A 19,787-nucleotide genomic window follows, 5' to 3' on the forward strand; every position below is an offset into this window, starting at 1 on the left:
TTAAACTCTGGAGCCAACTTGCTCTCGAGGTTTAAACCGCGTCTCTTGTTACAATGTTTCGAAGCTAAACTTATTCTGCATTTCTTCTTGTGTTCTGTCTGCTAATGGCTAACTGCTTTAAGTATCTTTTTTATTTCTTATAGGGTGCTTTAATCTGGTTTTCCTTCTGTGTTTGTAACGGTTTTAACTGACTTGTTTCTTGTTTTTTCACTTATTTTAGGATCACGTTCATCCTTTATGTCTTTGTTTATTCGGCACTTTGCACCACCTTGATCTGCAGCATGAAAGTGTTTAAGAAACAAATAAATGAAAAGCATCCTCAGATTGTAGTACTTTGGTCTGGTCTAAAGGTTCGTGGTATCGTCTTGGTCTAACCCTAACCCTCTCCTGACGAGACGGGCCGAGGCCGCTGCTGATGGGTTGTTTGTCCGTGCCTTCCTGATAGGAGTGAAAAAGGACCCTCTAATAAACAAACTGTTGGTAGTTCAGCTGCTTTTCCCACTCTTTCGCCTTATGATAAAAGGTTTATTGTGGCTTGTCTGTTTTTTGGTTAGGGTTGGGGTTAGCAACCCTATTTGCAATTATCTGGGATTGATTCTTTCATTGTGCTGCTTAGTTTTGTTGTTGCATTTTTAAAGCAAATGTAAATTTTAAAAAGTCCCATTTTTTTTTTGTTTTGCTGTCATTTTCCCTTCATAAATTCAGTCTTGGCCTTGCCGCGGTCTCGGGTGGTGTGGTCTGGGCTACAACCCTCACCTTAACCAGTTTAGCTGCATCACCCTGAAGCCTCCATGGATTAAAACTCTTGTTCTCTTATAACCAAAAGCTAAACCCACTTTAGATTCAAATAAAACACATTTCCTTCTCACGTTTTAGCGTCAGAGCTCCTCTGGACTGACCTCGGATCAGTGTTTCCTCTAAATCTCTCTTGAGCGAAGGTAAACAGGGAGTAAAGTTTTATCGTCTTGCTGCTTTTTAGAGCCTTTCCTAAATTAAGTGACTAGACTGAATTAACTTTGAGCGTGTGTGTGTGTGTGTGTTTGTGTGTGTTTAGCAGCGCAGCACATGGGGGTGGGGGTGGATGGAGATCGTATCAATCGCCAAGCCAGGCCATTGAATGTATTGATTAGTTACCTTTCTTATTAACATGCTGATTAAAGAGAGAAGGGCAAGGGAGAGAGAGGGAGTGAAGGGGAGGCGGATGAGGCTGCTCAAGAGCACACTCTTCACCTCACCTCAGACGGATGAAGAGGAAGCAGCAGCCGCCGAGGAAGGGGAAAGGATGCAGAGTGGATTTAATAGCCGTGCCGGGAAGGAAAATCAGGGAACGTCTGAGACAAGGAGAGGAGAGATGTGCGTGTGGAGCGGATGCAAGGGAGATGAAGAGGAGGAGGATGCAGAGGAGGAGGAGGAGGAGTAAGGGGAGCAGAGGGGATGCAAAGGTGGGGCCGACCTGACTGGAAATCCAAGGATGGAGAAACAGAGAAACCCTGCTGCCTTTGATCCCCCACCGAGTTACGCCGGCTGATGGCTGCAGAGACTGACACACACTTTCCAGCTGTGAGACAAACACTCTCAGATGCATACACACACACACACACACACACACACACACACACACACACACACATACACACACACACACATGCTTCCTCTCTCACACACTGAGACTGACAGGCCTTGATACACATTACTGGGGCTGAAAATGGCTCTGAGTTTGTGGTCGATATGCAGAGGCTTTTAAAATGCCGTTTTCATCCGAGTCAGAGCGGGGAGGGATTTCCAGAGAGGTGAGAAAGGTGTTCTCCATCTGAACAGCTGACCGGAAGGTGTGGAGGGCAAGAGATGGATGGAGGGAGCGAGGGGAATGTGTGGATGCTGATTTTGTTCATTGGGTACTCAGCAAAGCATCAGTCTGTGTTTTCCAGCATCTGAGTAATTATCCAACCTGAGATTTGCATCCGGCTGTGTCGGGAAAACAAGGAATGTGTGTTACAGGCCAGCTCTGGTCAAGTTGTTCATTTATTAATTTAATTTAGCATTTGTGTCTTCTTCTAGGTTCTCAAACATCACTAATGTTTATTTAGGCAAATTAAAGACAACAGGTAATTTGCTGTTTTTTCAAATCATATGCAGTTTCAAATGTATTTGCCAGCATGTTTAACAGGATAATTTTAACTTTAAATCTCCTAAAACCCACAAAATGAGACCTAGTAATACATTTCTGTGCAGAATGGCTAAGTTGCTAACAGCTAACCACTAATTGTTTCTATTTTTATGTTTTCTAACTTGGACTGAGCTCTGACACCAGAGAGCAGGAGAAGAAACTAACTCAGACGATCTCCAACTTATCGACCTTTGAAGCCCCCGGAGCTCCGCTTTTGCATAAATGAAACCCTTTTTGCTTCCTCCTCCCCCGCGGCTCGGGACACCAAATCACTTCATTTGCATGAAGAACGCGGAGCCCAATTACACAGGGAGGCATTTACATTTTATATGAAAAACGGTTGTAGGGCAAAGAAGAGGCTGATTAGAGATGCGTGGATCGATACGAGCTGATGCGCGCTCATGCGCAATGCGCGCTCGCACCAACACACCTCCTCTAAATAACCAAAAATAATGTTAGACTTTTAGGAAATCCCTTCAGCAATATTTAAAAAACGGTCTTAATAAATAATAAAATGTGCGTAAATAACATAAAAATCAAGTTTACTGTTTAAATTTATTTACACATGAAAGGTTTTTTTTCCCTTTCCTCTCGCGGCTGCCCCAGCTGTTGTTGGCTGCTGCAAACGTGGAGCCCAACTCAGAGCATTTGCATCAACCCTGATGGGATCGATGAGAACATTATTCAAGTTCCACATCACGGCGTCTGCGATCATTACGGAGACTAACTCTGCAAATAATAGAATTTTTTTAAATCACGTGATTGTTCTTTCGTTTGCTCCGGTGTTTTTCAGCTGCAGCTGACGGAGACCCAAAAGAGTCCATTTATTTATTTACTTGTTTATTTATTTTAAAGCTTCAGGAAGGCTTCATTAAACTGGATACAGAGAGAAAGTAACCGGTTATGTCTAATATAATAAAAAAAAAACCTTATGGTGTCTCAGGGGGGGAATGTTAGCCTGGCAAGCCAGACCGAATATATATATTAGATATTTAACTTTGAAAAGCAAATTTGGTCTGGTTCACTATGGAAATGTTTCCACTGAAGCAAAAAAATAAAAAAGGTGGTGGTGGTGGTGGTGGTGGTGTGTGTGTGTGTGTGTGTGTGTGTGGGGGGGGGGGGGGGTAATTACAAATAAAAGAGTAAATATACAAGAAAAACATAAATTAGAAAATTATTGGATTCAAAATGCTGACATGTTCAATAATCAAAGTGTTGAAAAGTAAAATGTAAAACTATGAGGTGAAAAACACTGCATAAAACTATGTTTCAAAACAGCTTTAAACAAAGTGTGTTTGCAGAAGGCCACATGATGCAGGCCTGCAAAACACACACACTCTCTCTCTTTCTCTCTCTCTCTCTCCCTCTCTCTCTCACACACACACACACACACAAACACACACACACACACACACACACACACACACACACACACACACACACACACACACACACACACACACACACACACCTGGTACTTAATATGAGGGAAATTTGCGTAAAATATATCAAAAGCATAATTTTTAACAATGTTTTTTTTTGCATAAAAGCTTTATTCTGTTTGACCAAAATAATCATCGACTGTCACGTGATTCCGTTTGAAGTTGGAGATGCACCCTGATCAGTTTATCATGAATACTTTCTCCAGTTTCCCACTAACGTCCAGTCTGACCACATTAATTCAGTCTTCGATTATTTAGGTCTAGTGGTAAACAATGCTCTGATCGATTTGCTGGACATGGGAGAAAAAAGGAGGAGGGGGATTAAAGGGAGGAAATGGAGGAAGGCTTTTCTAGTGTCATGATTTTATGAATCATTCATTTGTAACAGAACAGAAAATGTCACTGACATTATTCTTAAGACATATTTAAATAAAAATGTTTTTATAAACCAATTTATTTTTATTATTGTAGAAAAGTTTTTTATTTTTCCTAAATCAAAACTTTTACAAATCAGCGTGGGCAGCCCACTGTGATGTTTTAATTAATTAATAAATAAAAACACAACTTTAGAGCAAAAAGTTGATTTCACAACTGTTTAAAATAAATTTTCAAAATGAAAGTCACCACACCTGTCTGAATTATGAAGCCACTGTGAAACCTTCTGCGCAAATATTACTTTTATTAAAATATTAGCAAAACTCTAGATTTTACTATAAATTGATGTTATTTCTGATAGCACATTCCAGACCTTTTAATATTTTCTTTCACCAAACATTTAACCACAACAGTTAAAATATATTTATTTTCTATTTGTCAATTTACTTTGAAAGCATGTTTTAAATTAAATATTACTAAAATAAAATGTTATTTTGAATGACAAACGATTGTATTATTGACAGCAGCTACATTTCCCCAATTTTGAATATTTATTCATTGTAATTTTTGCCCCTAAAAACAAAGTTTATTATTTCTTCTTTTTTTTATGCAGCAGGACGAGTATCCTGATGAGTTCCAAATAAATTGATTAAGGTTGATTAAAATGGATTTCCGGTGCGGTCGTTCGTGGATTTAGCACATCAACAAATTCAGGGAAATGTCAGCAATCTTTTATAATTATTAATATAATTAAAGATGCATAAACTCTTCATTAAAATCATCCACGTCTGAAAAACATGCAAACTTTCAGCAGATTTTTTAGCTTTTATATTTGAATTTTAAAAAAATTCTTAGGAGTTTTGTCGTGTTTTTATGTAAAAAATTATAAAAAATATTGACTTTTTGTAACAACACATGAAAATAAAGCGTTTAAAAAATCTCTGACTTGTTTTGTATTCTTTATTGTATTGTGTGAGTTTGCAGACTAGAAACAACATCTATGACACTTTTGGTTTCACAAATGAGTGAAATTGGGGCATAATTAATCTCTGGAACTAACATTTGAATAACATGTATTATTTATTCCCAGATTGTTCTTCCTGAAACGCTGAAAAAAATCATAATTTAGATCATTTTCCGCTTCCTGTTTCAAACAGGGAGTCAATATCCAATTCCAAACAACCACCACGCGCATGCGCTCCATCAATTATGACTCACCAATAAGTGATTACGTTTCATCGGTGATTAAACAGATGATCTGGGAGGAGGTTAGAATAAAGTGAAATATTCTCCTCCTCCACCCTGTTGCTGCAGCTTGGTGCCGGAGATGTTTGCAGGCCTTCCGCTCCTGCATTCCCAGCACGTCCGTGGCTGCAGAAAACACCTCCAGCTTCTGCTCGTTTTTCCCCTCCCTATAATAAATATGAATTTATGAATTTTGACAAGCCGCGGGCTGCAAACTCGTCTGCAGGAGAGGAGCTGTTAGACTCTCTCCATCCTTAATCAGAACAAAGAAAGGGAGGGGAAAGTATATTTCTTCTCTTCTTCTGTTTGTTTTCCAGCTCATTCGTGGTCATTTTAGGGTCATAACTTTTGCCCTTTGACCCCAACGGTATCGGTTTAGCTTTCTGCTGTTCCTACATTAAAATGCAGGATTCGATCCACTGAAAAGCAAATCTGCAGCTGAGTTTTTTTAAACTAGTAATCTAGAAGAAATAGATTTTTTTCTAATTTGATGGTTGCATGTCAGACCTGCGCATAAAACCTGAAACTGCATCAGTTCGCCAGTTAAAGGACCGCATGTTGCATATGTTTTTCACCATGATGATTTTTACGCACAAAGTTTCAGTTTTTATCACGAGTGCGGCTGAATGTTTAGTCCAGTCACGACAGAACGCCTCAGAGGGCGCGCAACCTTGGAGGGTGAAAAGTTGGGTCGAATTCGAATTTTCAGGCCCCAGCAGGTGAACTTTCACCTCAACCTCCAAAAGACCCCTTTTTTTTCTGAAAAAAAAAAGCTTGTAGCCGTTGACCATTTTTACCTCCAGCTACTCGCCATCCACACACGCATCCCCTTCGTGCAGTCTGGGGCGGATCGATAGGGCAGCATCTGCTCCGGGAAGCCGGCGGTCCCACACCGCGCACCGCTTCGCTGTTTCCAAACGCCAGAGCTGCTCATCTCTGAAAATTAAACTGACAGACAGATATGATTAGTATGCGCGCGCTGCCTCCCTACTTTCTGTCTGTCTCTCCCTCTTCTAGGTTGGCACGCGCGTAAAACATGCAAGCACAGGCCCGAGCAGGCTTATTATTCAATTTATTGCGTCCATAGTAAAGGCACACAACCCAAAGGGGCGTGCGTGCACACGTGCAAAGGTCTGCGTCCACAAACGCAGGCATGCATGCATGCGCGTTTACTCGTTTGACAAATTGCACGTACCAACCACACTTGTAATTATGAGTACAGTTCTCACGAAGTTGCATTTATTGGACGTTACTGCACACGCGCACACGCTCACATTAGGGCCTGCTCTGTGGAGAAGCAGCAGGTCGCGGGTTTTATGGAAGTCACACAAAAAATGGGGGGGGGGGGGGGGGGGGGGGGTCCTCTTTGATATTGTTGAGGGTTTTTCCAGAATGAAGTGATTGAACAAAGCCGAGAGCATCACAACAGCAGACATTGGAGGAGAGGACTTAAAATCTAAATAAGTAAATAACATTCATTAAGAATTATTTTCTGTAAAAAACACTAATAATAACACATGAAGTGGATTCTTATTTCCTTTATTGAGACTTTTCATTTCAAGTACTCAAAATTCATCCTTAATTGTAATTTTTAGATTATTTTCTAGAGTTATTGCCACATAATAATAATAATAATAATAATAATAATAATAATAATAATAATAATAATAATAATAATAATAATAACATATTATTTGTGATAACCTCAAAATGTGACAACAGCATCACGTGATCCATGAAAACACAAAACGATATTAAACAGCTTGCAAAAAGAAAGAATCCATTGGTCAGACGCGATAAACAGCGCAGCGCAGCAGGAAGTCGTGCATGCAATCAGCTGAAGGAGTCTTAACCTGTGAGGTTATGAGAAACGGAGCACCTCCACCCCCCTCCTGAAGAGAAAGGGTTAATTGGAGTAGGAATTTCATCGCACATCTGTCAGATTTTTAAGGCCGTGACGCACTGAAAGCTGGGAGTCAATGTGAGCCGGGGGGAGGGGGGATGGGAGGGGGAGGAGAAGGAGAAAGAGTTGGTGGTGAGATCGATGAAGTGGCAGGCAGAGAGGGAAGAGGAGGAGGAGGAGGAAAATCTCACGAGATAATGAAAGAAAAAGAGGCGAGCTGCTGGAGTGAGAGCAGGAGCGCAGACGCGGAGATATTTCTGAGGAGCAAAGACTGAAAATAAACGCCGGGAGAGCGAGGAGCGCGAGGGAGGTCTGTTTGCAACCGCAGATGTGTGCTTTTTCTTTATTTCCGCTCCCCTGCGCTGTGGTTTTGGTGAATGTTGAACCCCGGGGCGCAGCGGACCAATTGTGTGAATCCGTAGGTCTACTCGGCGACACAGTCGGGGAGATGCTCAGGGCGGACCACAGCCGCGGACGCGCTCTGAGAACCGGGTAGGAAAAAGGTAGGAGCTCAAATGTTTTCTTTACCTCAAAAATAATAATTTATTCAAATATTCCTGAAGATTTAAGAGCAGAAACAACCCGCTAATATTCACCTTTATTCCTAACTTTGCTTCTAGAATAACAATAATACTTCCAGTTTATTTAAGATGAGCTAAAGTTGAAGTAATCGCCGTTATCTCCGCGTAAAGCGCGGTGGAGATGTGTAAAAACGCTCTTGTGATTATGTTAATTCAGCACGCGCGTGCGTAAATGGTTCTAATAAAAGGAGGGAGCAGGCACGCGACTGTTTTCCTCCTCTTTGGTTTATATTTTACAGTAACAGCGCCTGTTTTGTGTTACGCAGGCACAAAAGCGACGCTCCTTCAGCCAGAGAACAGCTGAGCAGCAGAGACGCGAACAGCGCGCGGATGCTCCACAGAGAATAAAAGAAGAGCCGAGACTCCTCGTGCTGCTGCAGACTCATTCTCTGGGAGTTTGAGGGGAGTTTGAAGACAGTACTTAATGTTATCAGATAATTAATTAGACACCCCATAAGCCCGGAAATCAATTAATTCACAAATCAATAAATCCATAGTCTGGTGTAACAAGAGCCGGTTAGCCTGGCTGTTGAACAACAATAACAAGAGGAGGACAGCAGCAGCACACGTAGCCACCGAGTACACATTTATTTGCTGAAACCGAAGATGGATGTGGGTCTAGGGGAGATGTCCCTCCACGGCCACCCGGATCTGTCCCACAGCCAGGACGGCAGAGCCATGCTGCACTCCAGGGACCTTTCAGCGGCCTTCCCCAGGCCGTCCCTCGGCAGCTCCTCCATGTCTCTGGAACCGGAGCCCCGTCCGCCGGGTTATGACCACTCAATGTCGGCGCTGGGCTACAGCGGAGACTCCCCGTCCAGCTCCGGCAGCACCTACACCACCCTCACTCCCCTGCAGCCATTTGATGACAAGTTCCACCATCACCATCACCATCACCCCTGCCTCCCCGTCAGCAACGTTATTGGCAGCTTCACCCTTATGAGAGAAGATCGGGGCCTTGGCGCCAACTTCTACAACCCCTATGGCAAGGAGCTGGCTATGTCCCAAAGCCTGTCGCCCCCCTCCGCGGCATCAGGCCTGGGTTCGTCCATGCATGGCTACGGCAACCTGGGCAATAGCCCCAATGGCAATGGTGGACAGATGCTCCACAGCGGTTACGATGTCCACGGAGGGAGCCTCTTCTGCCGGACATCAGATTTCGGTCGAGAGATGTCACCGCCAGGCCTGGGGGGAGGCGATGTGTCAGTTGGACATCAGCTAAATAAAATGGAGGCTCACCAGCACACCCCCAGCCACCACCCTCACATCTACAGCCAGCACTACCAACCTCACCATCACCCTAGCCAGCAAACCGCCAAGATGGGCGAGCACCTCCACTCTTCCTCATCCGCCTCATCCTCGCCCGGCGAGGGCATGCTGCCCGGCTTGCAGGGCAACGGAGGCAGCGGCGGGGAGGAAATCAACACCAGGGATGTGGCCCAGAGGATCATCACTGAGCTGAAGAGGTACAGCATCCCCCAGGCCATCTTCGCCGAAAGGGTTCTGTGTAGGTCACAGGGCACGCTGTCTGACCTCCTGAGGAACCCCAAGCCCTGGGGCAAGCTCAAGTCTGGCCGCGAGACCTTCAAGAGGATGTCTCGCTGGCTGCAGGAACCGGAGTTTCAAAGAATGGCCTCGCTCCGGCTGGAGGGTAAGATCTGGCTTTGCTCTCTATATGCCTCACACATACACCCTCACCTTCACTCAGAAAGCACAACACACACACACTCTCTTTCCCCGTGTTTTCCCCAAACACCTCCCTTCTCCATGTCTTCCCAAAAAATACTCTTCAGCGATCAGTATGCAGCACAGGTTCACACATGAAGAAAACCAAAAGCATCACTCGGATGTTTCTGCTCTTTGCTCTGACAACGTCCAACTGCTTCGTCTGTTCTCTAATCAGATATCAATGATGAAAACTTAGCAGCACATCGAGGACGGTTTGACTATAAAAGGGGACCAAATGCAGCGTTCCTTTGTTTACTTTGCTCCCAAACACCCCCTATTGATTGGTACAGTAGCCAGTAGCCACAATGAAAAAAAAAGGCACCTCAGACATTTGCCCTCCTCTCAAATGAACCATGAAGATCAGCGTGAGCAGCGGTTGGCAACTTAATCGCTTTTGAGCCAACCAAATGATTTGAACAGATATGCCATTCTGGAGCAATTGATTCATTTGAGCCATGATTTATATCTGCTCAGCGCCGGCCCTGAAGTTGACTTGGCAAGGCACCTGATGCAAATGAGACCCGAGAGTCCGCCAGGCATCTGTTATCAACGCCGTCACCGAGGCAATTACTGCGAGACTAAATAAGGATGTTCTGCAGGTTTGGGGAAAACGGGTGCACGTTGGCGTGTTTTTACTTTTAAGCTATTCCTCGTCGGCTTACGTATGTACAGATTTTTAGTGCAAAGATTTAATTTTTTGAAAGGCACATTGTAATCTGCTGCTTGACATTTAATATTCTTTGGGGACGTGGATTGAAGACACGACAGCACGCCGTACAGTGCCGTGTTACAGTGTTGTCCCTCCACGGGGACCGAGGGCCCATCTGATACACGCGGCACGCAGAGAAATCCAAGCGAGCACAGTAATATGAGACGAGCACAGACGTGTGTGTGTGTGTGTGTGTGTTTGAATGTGGCGTGCTCACTGCAGGGGTCTTTGAGCCGTGCGTGTGTGCGAGCCTGCCCAGCTCATCACTGCTTTTCGCTCTCTGTCAGCAGCTCGACTGATTAAGCCCAACAACACAATGGGGTTCATAGGTAATGATTGTGCACTCTTGCAATCCCTTCGCCATTATTGATCTTTGATTGTTCAACTCCGAGAGCACATGTGTACATCCTCCATTCAGCAAAACGCAGCGGCAATCACGAGCAAAACATCTTATCTGGAGATAAGTTATCTTTGGGTTTGTTGTGCAATTTGGCCTCAAAACGTGGCGTGTTTAATCCAATCGTGTTAACGTCATCGTGGTGTGTGGACGCTCTGTATGCAGACAACGCTTCTATTTAGCTGGTCCTGGAAAAACCACAACACGCTCGTTGTGATCAAACGTCAGGACCCAATCACCCTCTTCCTCCATTTTTACAAACACAAACATTATTTCGGTGAGTCAGTGTGCCACGTCTGAGCAGCCGATCAATCAGACTCATAAAAAATTAAAGCCTACACAGAGAAGTGTTTTAATGTTTGACATTGCTCCCCTCTCTCTCTCTCTCTCTCTCTCTCTCTCTCTCTCTCTCTTTCTCTCTCTCTCTTTCTCTCTCTCTCTTTCTCTCTCTCTCTCTCTCTCTCTCTCTCTCTCTTTCTCTCTCTCTCTCTCTCTCTCTCTCTCTCTCTCTCTCTCTCTCTCTCTCTCTCTCTCTCTCTCTCTCTCTCTCTCTCTCTCTCTCTCTCTCTCTCTCTCTCTCTCTCTCTCTCTCTCTCTCTCTCTCTCTCTCTCTCTCTCTCTCTCTCTCTCTCTCTCTCTCTCTCTCTCTCTCTCTCTCTCTCTCTCTCTCTCTCTCTCTCTCTCTCTCTCTCTCTCTCTCTCTCTCTGCTCCCACACACTCTAAAACTGCATATTTAGTTCTTGGCAAAGCCACAATTTAGACAGCTCGGCACTTTTCTACATAACCTACTTTCCGAAGGGGGTTGTTTTGGTTTTTTTTCTTTCTTTTTTTTTTCCTCCCCTGGCCAACCCCCTTTTGTTTAATTACAAGCCTCTATTGATTTCCATGGGAAAGAGCAGCACGCTTTGCCCACACACACCTCGCTCCCATCGGCAAATCGAGACTGGAATTAGAATGCGCTGTGCCCTGTGCTCCCCAGTCTGAAGACAGCTCAAGTGCTCTCCGCTCCACGCCTCAAGTTTTAAGATGATCCTCCTTAATGCGGCACTCGCTTAAACACATAGACGGCCCTTTAGAGTCTGTGTTATTTCCATAACTATGTCTCTTGCGGAGAAAGCTGCACAGCTCTCCCCCTGAAGCTTGAATCGCAGTAATTATGGAATGCAGTCGCTGCCATTTTGTCTTTTCAAATAGCCGTCGTTCTGCAGAGACACTTTGCAAAAACATGGAGGAGGTGATCCCTCGGATTCATCCGCAGCATCTAGTTTGTGTGTGCGTGCTCTATGGATTACTGCGCCGCATATGAGATGCATCTTCAGGCCGACCTCGGGCTGCGGAGGAGGCAATGAGAATTTAGTCACAGAAGAGGGCGGGATAAAGACCGCGCAGCCTCTCTTTGACACTTAAAGTCAAGGAGGGGATCAGAGCCTGTAACTTTAAAGATGATGGCCGAAGCCCTTGACTAAAGGCCTGAGTGAAAAGGAAAGGTCAGTGCGGTTTACGTGTCGTCTCCAGCGCCTGCACCAACCCCCACAGCGATGTAAAACCACAAAGCCTCGCCCGCCTCTCCACGTACAAGTTCACGCTCGTCTTGTGTAAGCTCAAAGGTCAACGCCAATTCCAGGTTTGCATACGAAGAATCACAAACAGTCGCAGCGCAACATCAGACAAACGTTGCTTTTGTTATTAATCTGACCCTTGCAGCTTCCCAACTCCAGCGCTGAAGGGGTTAACCAGCCTCTGTGGGTCGAGAAGTCTGAGCTGCACAGATTTAATCAATAATTTCTATCAGCCCCTGGCCCAAGAAATCAGCAGGGGGTGGGGGGGCTGGAAAGAGAGGACGAGGAGGGAAGGGCTGGGGGGCTTCTGGCTGCGAGGAGGGGATGCAGGTTTAGACGCCGGGGGGTAGGGAAAGGACTTTCGATCACGTTTCAGCAACACGAGACAGGGGCATACATCATGATTAGGGGCTGTTCCCACGATCATAAGAAGCCTATAGGGGAATATTTATATCTGCAGGAGTAGCCTCAGTGCCGGGGATTTATAGCATGGTAATTGTGAGCCTTTTACACATGATTACAGCATAAGGAAGCATTTACTTAATGGCCGACGCTGAGATCGTCTGTGAGGCAGAGGGGCGAGGACGGGATGGAGGCGAGGAGGAGGAGGAGGAGGAGGCAGGGCACAGCGACTCCTCCAGCAAGCTATAAATCCACGCTACAAGCAAGCTATTCGACGCTATCATGTCATTCCTTTCATTACTACACGAGCCGAGAGTGCACCACTGTATACGCTCGTCCATCCCATCCCCCAACCCACAAATACTGACGACGAGGGCGGTGTAAGACCCGAGAAAAATGTAGCATTTGGAGGAAAAATAAACAAGTCGAGGAAAGAAACATTTCTCTTGTGGTGATATTGACACGCTGCTCAGCCTGTTCAGATTTTAATGAGACGCGGTTCAATAACTCTCAGAAATGCAAACGAGCTCTTGATGCCCTAAAAGCTAACAGGCCCCTGTAATCTCTAGTAGACAAGAGTGAGTCCCGAACATTTCCTTCAGATGGCGATTCTAGAGTAAAATGTTCTCAGGGAATTCAGATTTATATTCACGTCCACTGGAGAGCTCGAGTTTCACAAACTCAGCTGGATGTTGGAGCGATCAAAACCCAGCAGCAGCTCTCACACCGAGGCCCAACGCCGCTGTTGTGATGCCGCCCGTGTGGAAAATGGGAAAAGGTGGGCAGTAAGGTCACGCTTGTTTCTCGAGCACACAGCTAATGAGAGAAATTTGCTGGTGTGGGTTGGAGCAGTGAAGACTCGGTCATACAGTAAACACCAGCAGCTGCAGCCTTATATGAAACGTTTCTCACAGGGAAGCAGGAAACCGATCAATTAAATGCGTCAGGACTGTTTGTGAGAGCGAAAGGCATCAGTAAAGGTTTTTAAAATGTCTGGTTTGGCTAGAAGCCGTGATTTTGTGCTCAAACACGTTCCTTTTTATCAGTAATAAAAGAATAATCCAATTATTGACGTTGAATTATTTTGCAAATGTTCATTTATTTCAATAATTCAACTTAAAGGTGAAACCAATGCTTGAGATAGATTCATTCCATGTAAAGCCAGATATTTAAAGCCTCATTTGTTATAATTGTGATGATTATGGCTTACATCTTATATTAAAAGGTTCAATATTCTAGACTCAAGGTGTCACACTTTAATCATCTAATGAATGCAAAACACCTGCAAAGGGTCCCTGAGCCTTTAGATGGTCTCTCAGTCGAAGGTAAATTACAATTTAAATGGACTTTTGCAACATATTCTAATTTTTTCAGTTTTACCAGTTTTGTCTTTTAAAGATTCTTCAAAATTAATTAAAAAAAGAAGTTATTTCTCATAAAAAAGGGTTCTTTTTTTAATACAAAAAAGCCTAAAAATAATTGTTCATTTAACTTTTTTGTAATTAACATTTTTCAGATTTAACTCTCCGACACTTCACTGTAATAATCTATTCACCATTTTAAATTTTCAGTTCTTTTATAAAAACATTTTAAGAGGAAAAATCAAAAAATAAATTGACTTCATGATCATTTAATAACACAAAAACTATATTTATTTATATATTTGACACTGTCTGAGGTCTTTCTAATCCCAGATTGCTAAATTTACCCTTTCACCCATGAATTATGAAATCTTCAATCAGGACATTTTTTTACTAATGGAACAAATTTCAACAGACATTTTTAAATTGAATTGAAAAAAAAAAAGTATTACATGTCCAGTTCAGTCCGGTTCTGAAGCTTTAATATTTTTGGCTTGACCCACTGTAGTCCAGTGAGGAGGCTCAAAGGCAACAACAGCTTTGTTTAACCCCAGTAGAAACCATTTAAGCAGCTGTCCACTGTAGAGACAGTTACGCATTAAAAATGCACATCTGTCACACTTAGATGAGTATAAAGCGATCTGTGTCGGTACAGGAGATGTTTATGTGTTGGTGCTGCTGGTGTGTGCACAAACTCCAGTGCTTACTCCTAGAAACATCAGATACCATCAGCAGAACGGTCCCCCGACAGTCTGATTGAAACCTCCTAAAAGTGTGCATTTAGGGAATTGCACGCCTCCCCCAAATATGTTTTTGTCCACTTAAGACTTCTGAACACCCTGAGCCATGCCGACTCTGCTTGTCTCCCTCACCCCTGACGTCACCCTTCCTAAACAGAAAATAAATGAGTTCCGCCTGAAGTGATTATTACTCACCGGCTGCCGCCACATGCAAATGACTTTTATGTGAAACTAATGATGCTGTATAGTGTCCACTAAGGGGGGAGGAGACAGGGAGGAAGTGGAGGGAGATGGATGGAGAAATAGGAGGGGGGTTGGGGGGGTGGGGGTGAGGAGTTGGTGAGGTTGGTGTTGTGTTTCCTGTAAATACAGAATTACAGCGTGTTAGAGGTGACGGGCTCAGCCATATTCATGCAGAGGATCATGCAGCCTGAATTCAAAATGCTGGTCTGAGTCTGAAGGCGGCCCACTCACTCGCCACTGAACACAACGGGCTCCGAGTTGCAGGTTCTTGGTGTTTTTGTTTTAATTATTTAAATTTCAGACCTTTTTTCGTGAGCGAATATTGATTCTATAATTGAGCAGGCCGCTGTGGCCGCAGCAGTGTTTAACCCAGACCCCGTGTTTTGATTTTGCTGCTGATGGATGCACGGCTGCCTTGGATGAATAATACGAGCAACACCAATATGAAAATCTCCATCGGACTTTTTCACCTCGGTCCCCTATGTGCACCGTTTGAGCATCAACAGCTTTAACACTTTAACAAGAAACAATGCATCTTAACACCCCGCGGGATACAGACCCAGAGTTTTACATCAGCTATCGTCTGCAAGCAGAGGCGCTCCTTATTAATATGTAGTTATTTAACATTTATCATTAACCTATCAGTGAATCTATGCAGATTTTATGTGTGAATCTGAGGCAGACTTTCCTCTGCTGCAAATATAAATAAAAGCAAATTCAATTTCTGAATAAGGATCTTTTAAAGAAATGTGTTTAGTGATAGCACCAGACTTGAAAAAAAAATCATTAAAAAAGAATGAATAAACATTAAAAAGACATGATTGAAGACATCAGCGTCGGCTTTGATGTGATTTTTCCTGCTCCTTTTATCACCGGCAGCCATCAGCAGCTCACTGGCAACAAGACGTGAAAGATTAAACGTCTTGATTCCTTGACGGCACAATGAAACAAGCTGCTGATTCATCTCTTTCAACTAATCAAACTTGCTTAACTAATCTGTTTTCTTTCAACAAATCCACTTTCCCTCAGCCTAATCCATTTGTCCTAGTTAGCCAGCCAGCCTGTTAGCTAACTCCTGTTTTTCTTAATACGTCTCTCATCCATATGCCTGCAGCCTGCAAGCGCAAGGAGCAGGAGCAGAGCAAGCTGGAGCGCAACCAGGGCCCCAAGCGCACCAGGCTGGTGTTCACAGACCTGCAGCGGCGCACGCTCATGGCCATCTTCAGGGAGAACCACCGCCCCACCAAAGAGCTGCAGGTCACCATCTCCCAGCAGCTGGGCCTGGAGCTCTCCACCGTCAGCAATTTCTTCATGAATGCCCGCCGACGCAACCTCAACAAGTGGGCAGACGAGGGGCGCCCCTCCTCCACCGGCTCCTCGGGCTCCAGCGTTTCCTCCTCCGCAGTGTCTTGCAGCACTGCGTGACGACAGGCCGCCGAGGAGGTGCACTGGGGAGGGCACTGAAGGAGCAAGGGGGCACATAGACTGGTCTGGGTGGAGATCAGCAGTTACAAATGTCCTCCTCGTTATCAGAAGGAGCGACGGAGCCAGCAGTTAGAGATGATTTAACGAAGATGAAGCTTTGTTTTCCCCAAACCAAAGTCGATCGCCTCTTTGAAATAGAAAGAGGCGATGCCTAGAATGATACGAGTGCAGGATATGAGTTCCTGCTTGTATAGTCAAGGGTGCAGAGATGATTCGACTGAGAGAAGATCCACACCCGCACATAGGCCCATCGCATTGCATTATTTTGATTATGTAGGTTAGACACAATGAGGGTGTCACAAATCAGGAGGAAGCATATTTTGATGAACCTTCATGAACTTTTATTCTCATCTCTCCAAACGTGAAGAATCAAGAGGAGAAGTCTGCTCACACCTGGAGAGCTCCATTTGTAACCTTTTAATCAAAAGTGGTCACCATCATCCAAAGATGTTAATCTACCCCCTAATGTTCCCTTTTCCTCCTCGAGAATCAAGGAGGCAGAAAAGGCTTTCTTTTTTTTTAATTCCTGTTTTTTTATGTGAAGAAATCAATTCCCCTTTCTTAGCATGTGTTTCCATGGTGATGGTTCCCAGGACTGTTTGGTGCTGTTCGGAGCCTGGAATAATCAGGAGGGTTCTGTAGTGTCCGTAAACCCCCGACTGTCAATCACTAACCGTCAACAAGAGCATCTACGGCGTTTTGTCAAAATGGTCTCGCCTTGAATTAATCAGAGGTTTCAAGAGGGATCTACAGTTTGGTGCATCTCGACATACGCCGGGATAGAATCAATAAACACAAGTAGGACGCCCAAGCAGACTTGTTGATGCAACCGTTTAGCTTTAAGACTCTCGCCGAGCTTCCAGAGGAAAGCTCCACAGCCATTTTCGTTTACTCGAAACCAAGCCACAAAAAAAAAAAAAACCCCAGAAGGGAGCAAACCCGTCGGAACAGAGAGGTTTCTAGAGAAGACGTGTATAGTGACATTTAAGTATTTTTTTCCAAATCATTTCCAAACAACTGTACGCACCTCTGCTCCATTCTGAAGTCTTTTTTTACAGATGTCTAGAAAAATGGAGGAATGTGATTCTTTCTGCCCTTTTTGTACAGATTTCAAGCACATTGCTGTATTTATAGAAACACGTTGGAAGTGCGGGGCCGTTTGTTTCAGCCCCGCTGACGTTTAAGGTCGTTTTTATTTATTAATTTATTTTTTTTGGGTCCACAAAGGAAAGGCTTTAACACGCCTCCTTTTAGCCGGTAGATAAATCAAACCTTTCCAAATGCAATTACTGATCTGATCACCGTAATTATTTCTGCATTTGTGTATTTATTGTTTTCTCTTTTCCCTTCTGTATTTATTTGCTAATTTATTGATGCTATCTATATGCTGTAAGTATTTATTTAACACTGCTCCGTATGTCTGTGTGATACTGAAGACTTTTTTCTGATGGGCACTTTTAGCTGTAGAATCCCATCGTAATACCAAAGATTAACATTGCCTCCCTGAATGTACGGCCTGAATCCCCGACCCCTGATCCCGATCCCGACCCAATCCAACCACCCCGTGATGTTGAGTATCTCTCGATCTTATAGGCCTGGCCTTTCTCTTTTTGTTGTATTTTGTAGGTTATTGGGGAAGACTTGCAAATGTCTCTGCCGTCAGATCTTAATGCCAAGGCCAAAGCTTGTTTGAATGTTGTGATATTACTTATAATTAATAATCCTATGAATAGTAATGACGACAAAGATGGCGTGGCGACGCTTGGGCTTTAGAAGTTGTGAGGCTGGATTTGGAGCGATGCCATCTGGAGGAGTGTGCAAAGTGTCTGGGGACCCGCTTAGAGTCCTTCAGGGTCACATGCAAACGTGTGTGCTGCTGTTTGTCTGCTTGGCTAAACGTGCATGGTTGTGACAGCCCCCCCCCCCCCCCCCACGCCGTACCTGTGGAGTGTGGACACTCACGTCCAACTCAGTGTGGTCTCACTGTCTCCCCCGTCTTCATCTTAAGCTCTTCTGCCAGTTGTCTCAGTTCCACCAGGATGCCTCTTACCTTTCTTTGTTTGAGATATTGTTTAGATATGTTCCTCTGTTATTCTTAGAGGTGCACTAAAGCCAGTGTCTCTCCGGGGTGCGATTATGGACAGAACATTTCAAGAAAAGGTGCAAATTTTTGATTTCACTCATGCTGTTTTGGGAGTTTCCAGGTCACGTGGAGCATGTGACAAACTGAGAACCAACTGTAATATTCATGGAATGCTCATGCAGAAGTTTTTGCTAAAATTTTGCTGCAAAATGTCTTAATTATTTTTCAGTATGGTCAGAATTTACTCCTGAGTTCATTTTTTATGGGTTTTTTTGTTATACAGGGTAAAAGGAGCTCATTTTTACCTTAGCTAACATGTTCCAACGTCTACAGCCGCCATCGTCAGAGCTATCCCCGATATTGTTGGCGTCCCTTCCGTTTATCTGCGGGCAGCAGAGGACGATGTCGCCCTCCACTGCCTGCACCCCCTCCGCTGATCACAATGTCCCATGAGTATGCATACTCTAATCTCTAATCCATAATGGACTGGGAACAGAAATTCAAAAGATGGATCAGGAAGGCGATCGAGATAAGGAGATGTGGATCCAGAAGTATGAGCAGGGACAAAGGAGTATCCACGCTGGACTTCTCACGGGACATAGCGACCAACGGAGGAGACGCGGGCAGTAGTCCGCAGTTAAACGGAAGTGACGTCACTAACATCGGCAATAGCTCTGACAAAGGCGGCAGTAGACGTCGGAACATGTCAGCTAAGGTAAAAACAAGCTCCTCTTACTCTGTGTATAACAAAGAACCACAAAAAAATGATGTTACTCCTAAATTGTTTGACATTTCATAAGGAAACCCCAGATTTTTTTTTTGACGGAATTGTGTTTTTGTTCAGAAAAATATTGCCATCCACACGATTGAAACAAAAATGCTGAAGTACTCACACCACAATATTTCTTTAACAAACCATCAAAATACAGAGAAAAAAACATAGTTATGATAGTTTATTTTCATTACCGATGCCCATATGTAAAGGTCACGGTCAGCCGATGGCTGATATGTGCTGTCGATTGTTGTGGCCCATTTTCATAGCCGATATCTAGATGTTTTCCACCCTATTTGCATGTTAAAATGTCACTAATAACATCAGTTGATGTGCAGAATTTCTGACGACGAATCGGTTTTGGGCGTTGAATTTAAACAACTGTAAAAGTCAGATATTTAACTAAAGTTAGTCAAACAAATCAGTTAATGGAACCAAAAATGCATTTTAGTTAAACATTTAGAGCATTCATTATCCAAATGTTAGTCAGGAACGTAAATATACTTTTAAATTCAATTCTGCAGCAGCACCAGGGTGTCCAGGGATGTGCCTGACCTTAAATTGGTTTATTAAGGGGTACATCAGCCAACTGAT

At 44.0% G+C, this 19,787-nt stretch overlaps 1 protein-coding gene across 1 annotated transcript; it reads left to right on the forward strand.

The window, feature by feature from the left end:
• Positions 1-7,257: 7,257 nt before the first annotated feature.
• onecutl (one cut domain, family member, like) lies at positions 7,258-18,718 on the forward strand. Its single transcript, XM_015949884.3, has 3 exons — positions 7,258-7,635; positions 7,980-9,364; positions 15,968-18,718. Exons 2-3 carry the CDS (start codon positions 8,320-8,322, stop codon positions 16,276-16,278), a joined length of 1,356 nt encoding a protein of 451 aa, XP_015805370.3. The 5' UTR covers positions 7,258-7,635; positions 7,980-8,319; the 3' UTR covers positions 16,279-18,718.
• Positions 18,719-19,787: the final 1,069 nt, after the last annotated feature.

The sequence above is a fragment of the Nothobranchius furzeri genome, chromosome 5 (genome assembly GCF_043380555.1).
Source record: "Nothobranchius furzeri strain GRZ-AD chromosome 5, NfurGRZ-RIMD1, whole genome shotgun sequence".
NCBI classification, from domain to species: domain Eukaryota; kingdom Metazoa; phylum Chordata; class Actinopteri; order Cyprinodontiformes; family Nothobranchiidae; genus Nothobranchius; species Nothobranchius furzeri.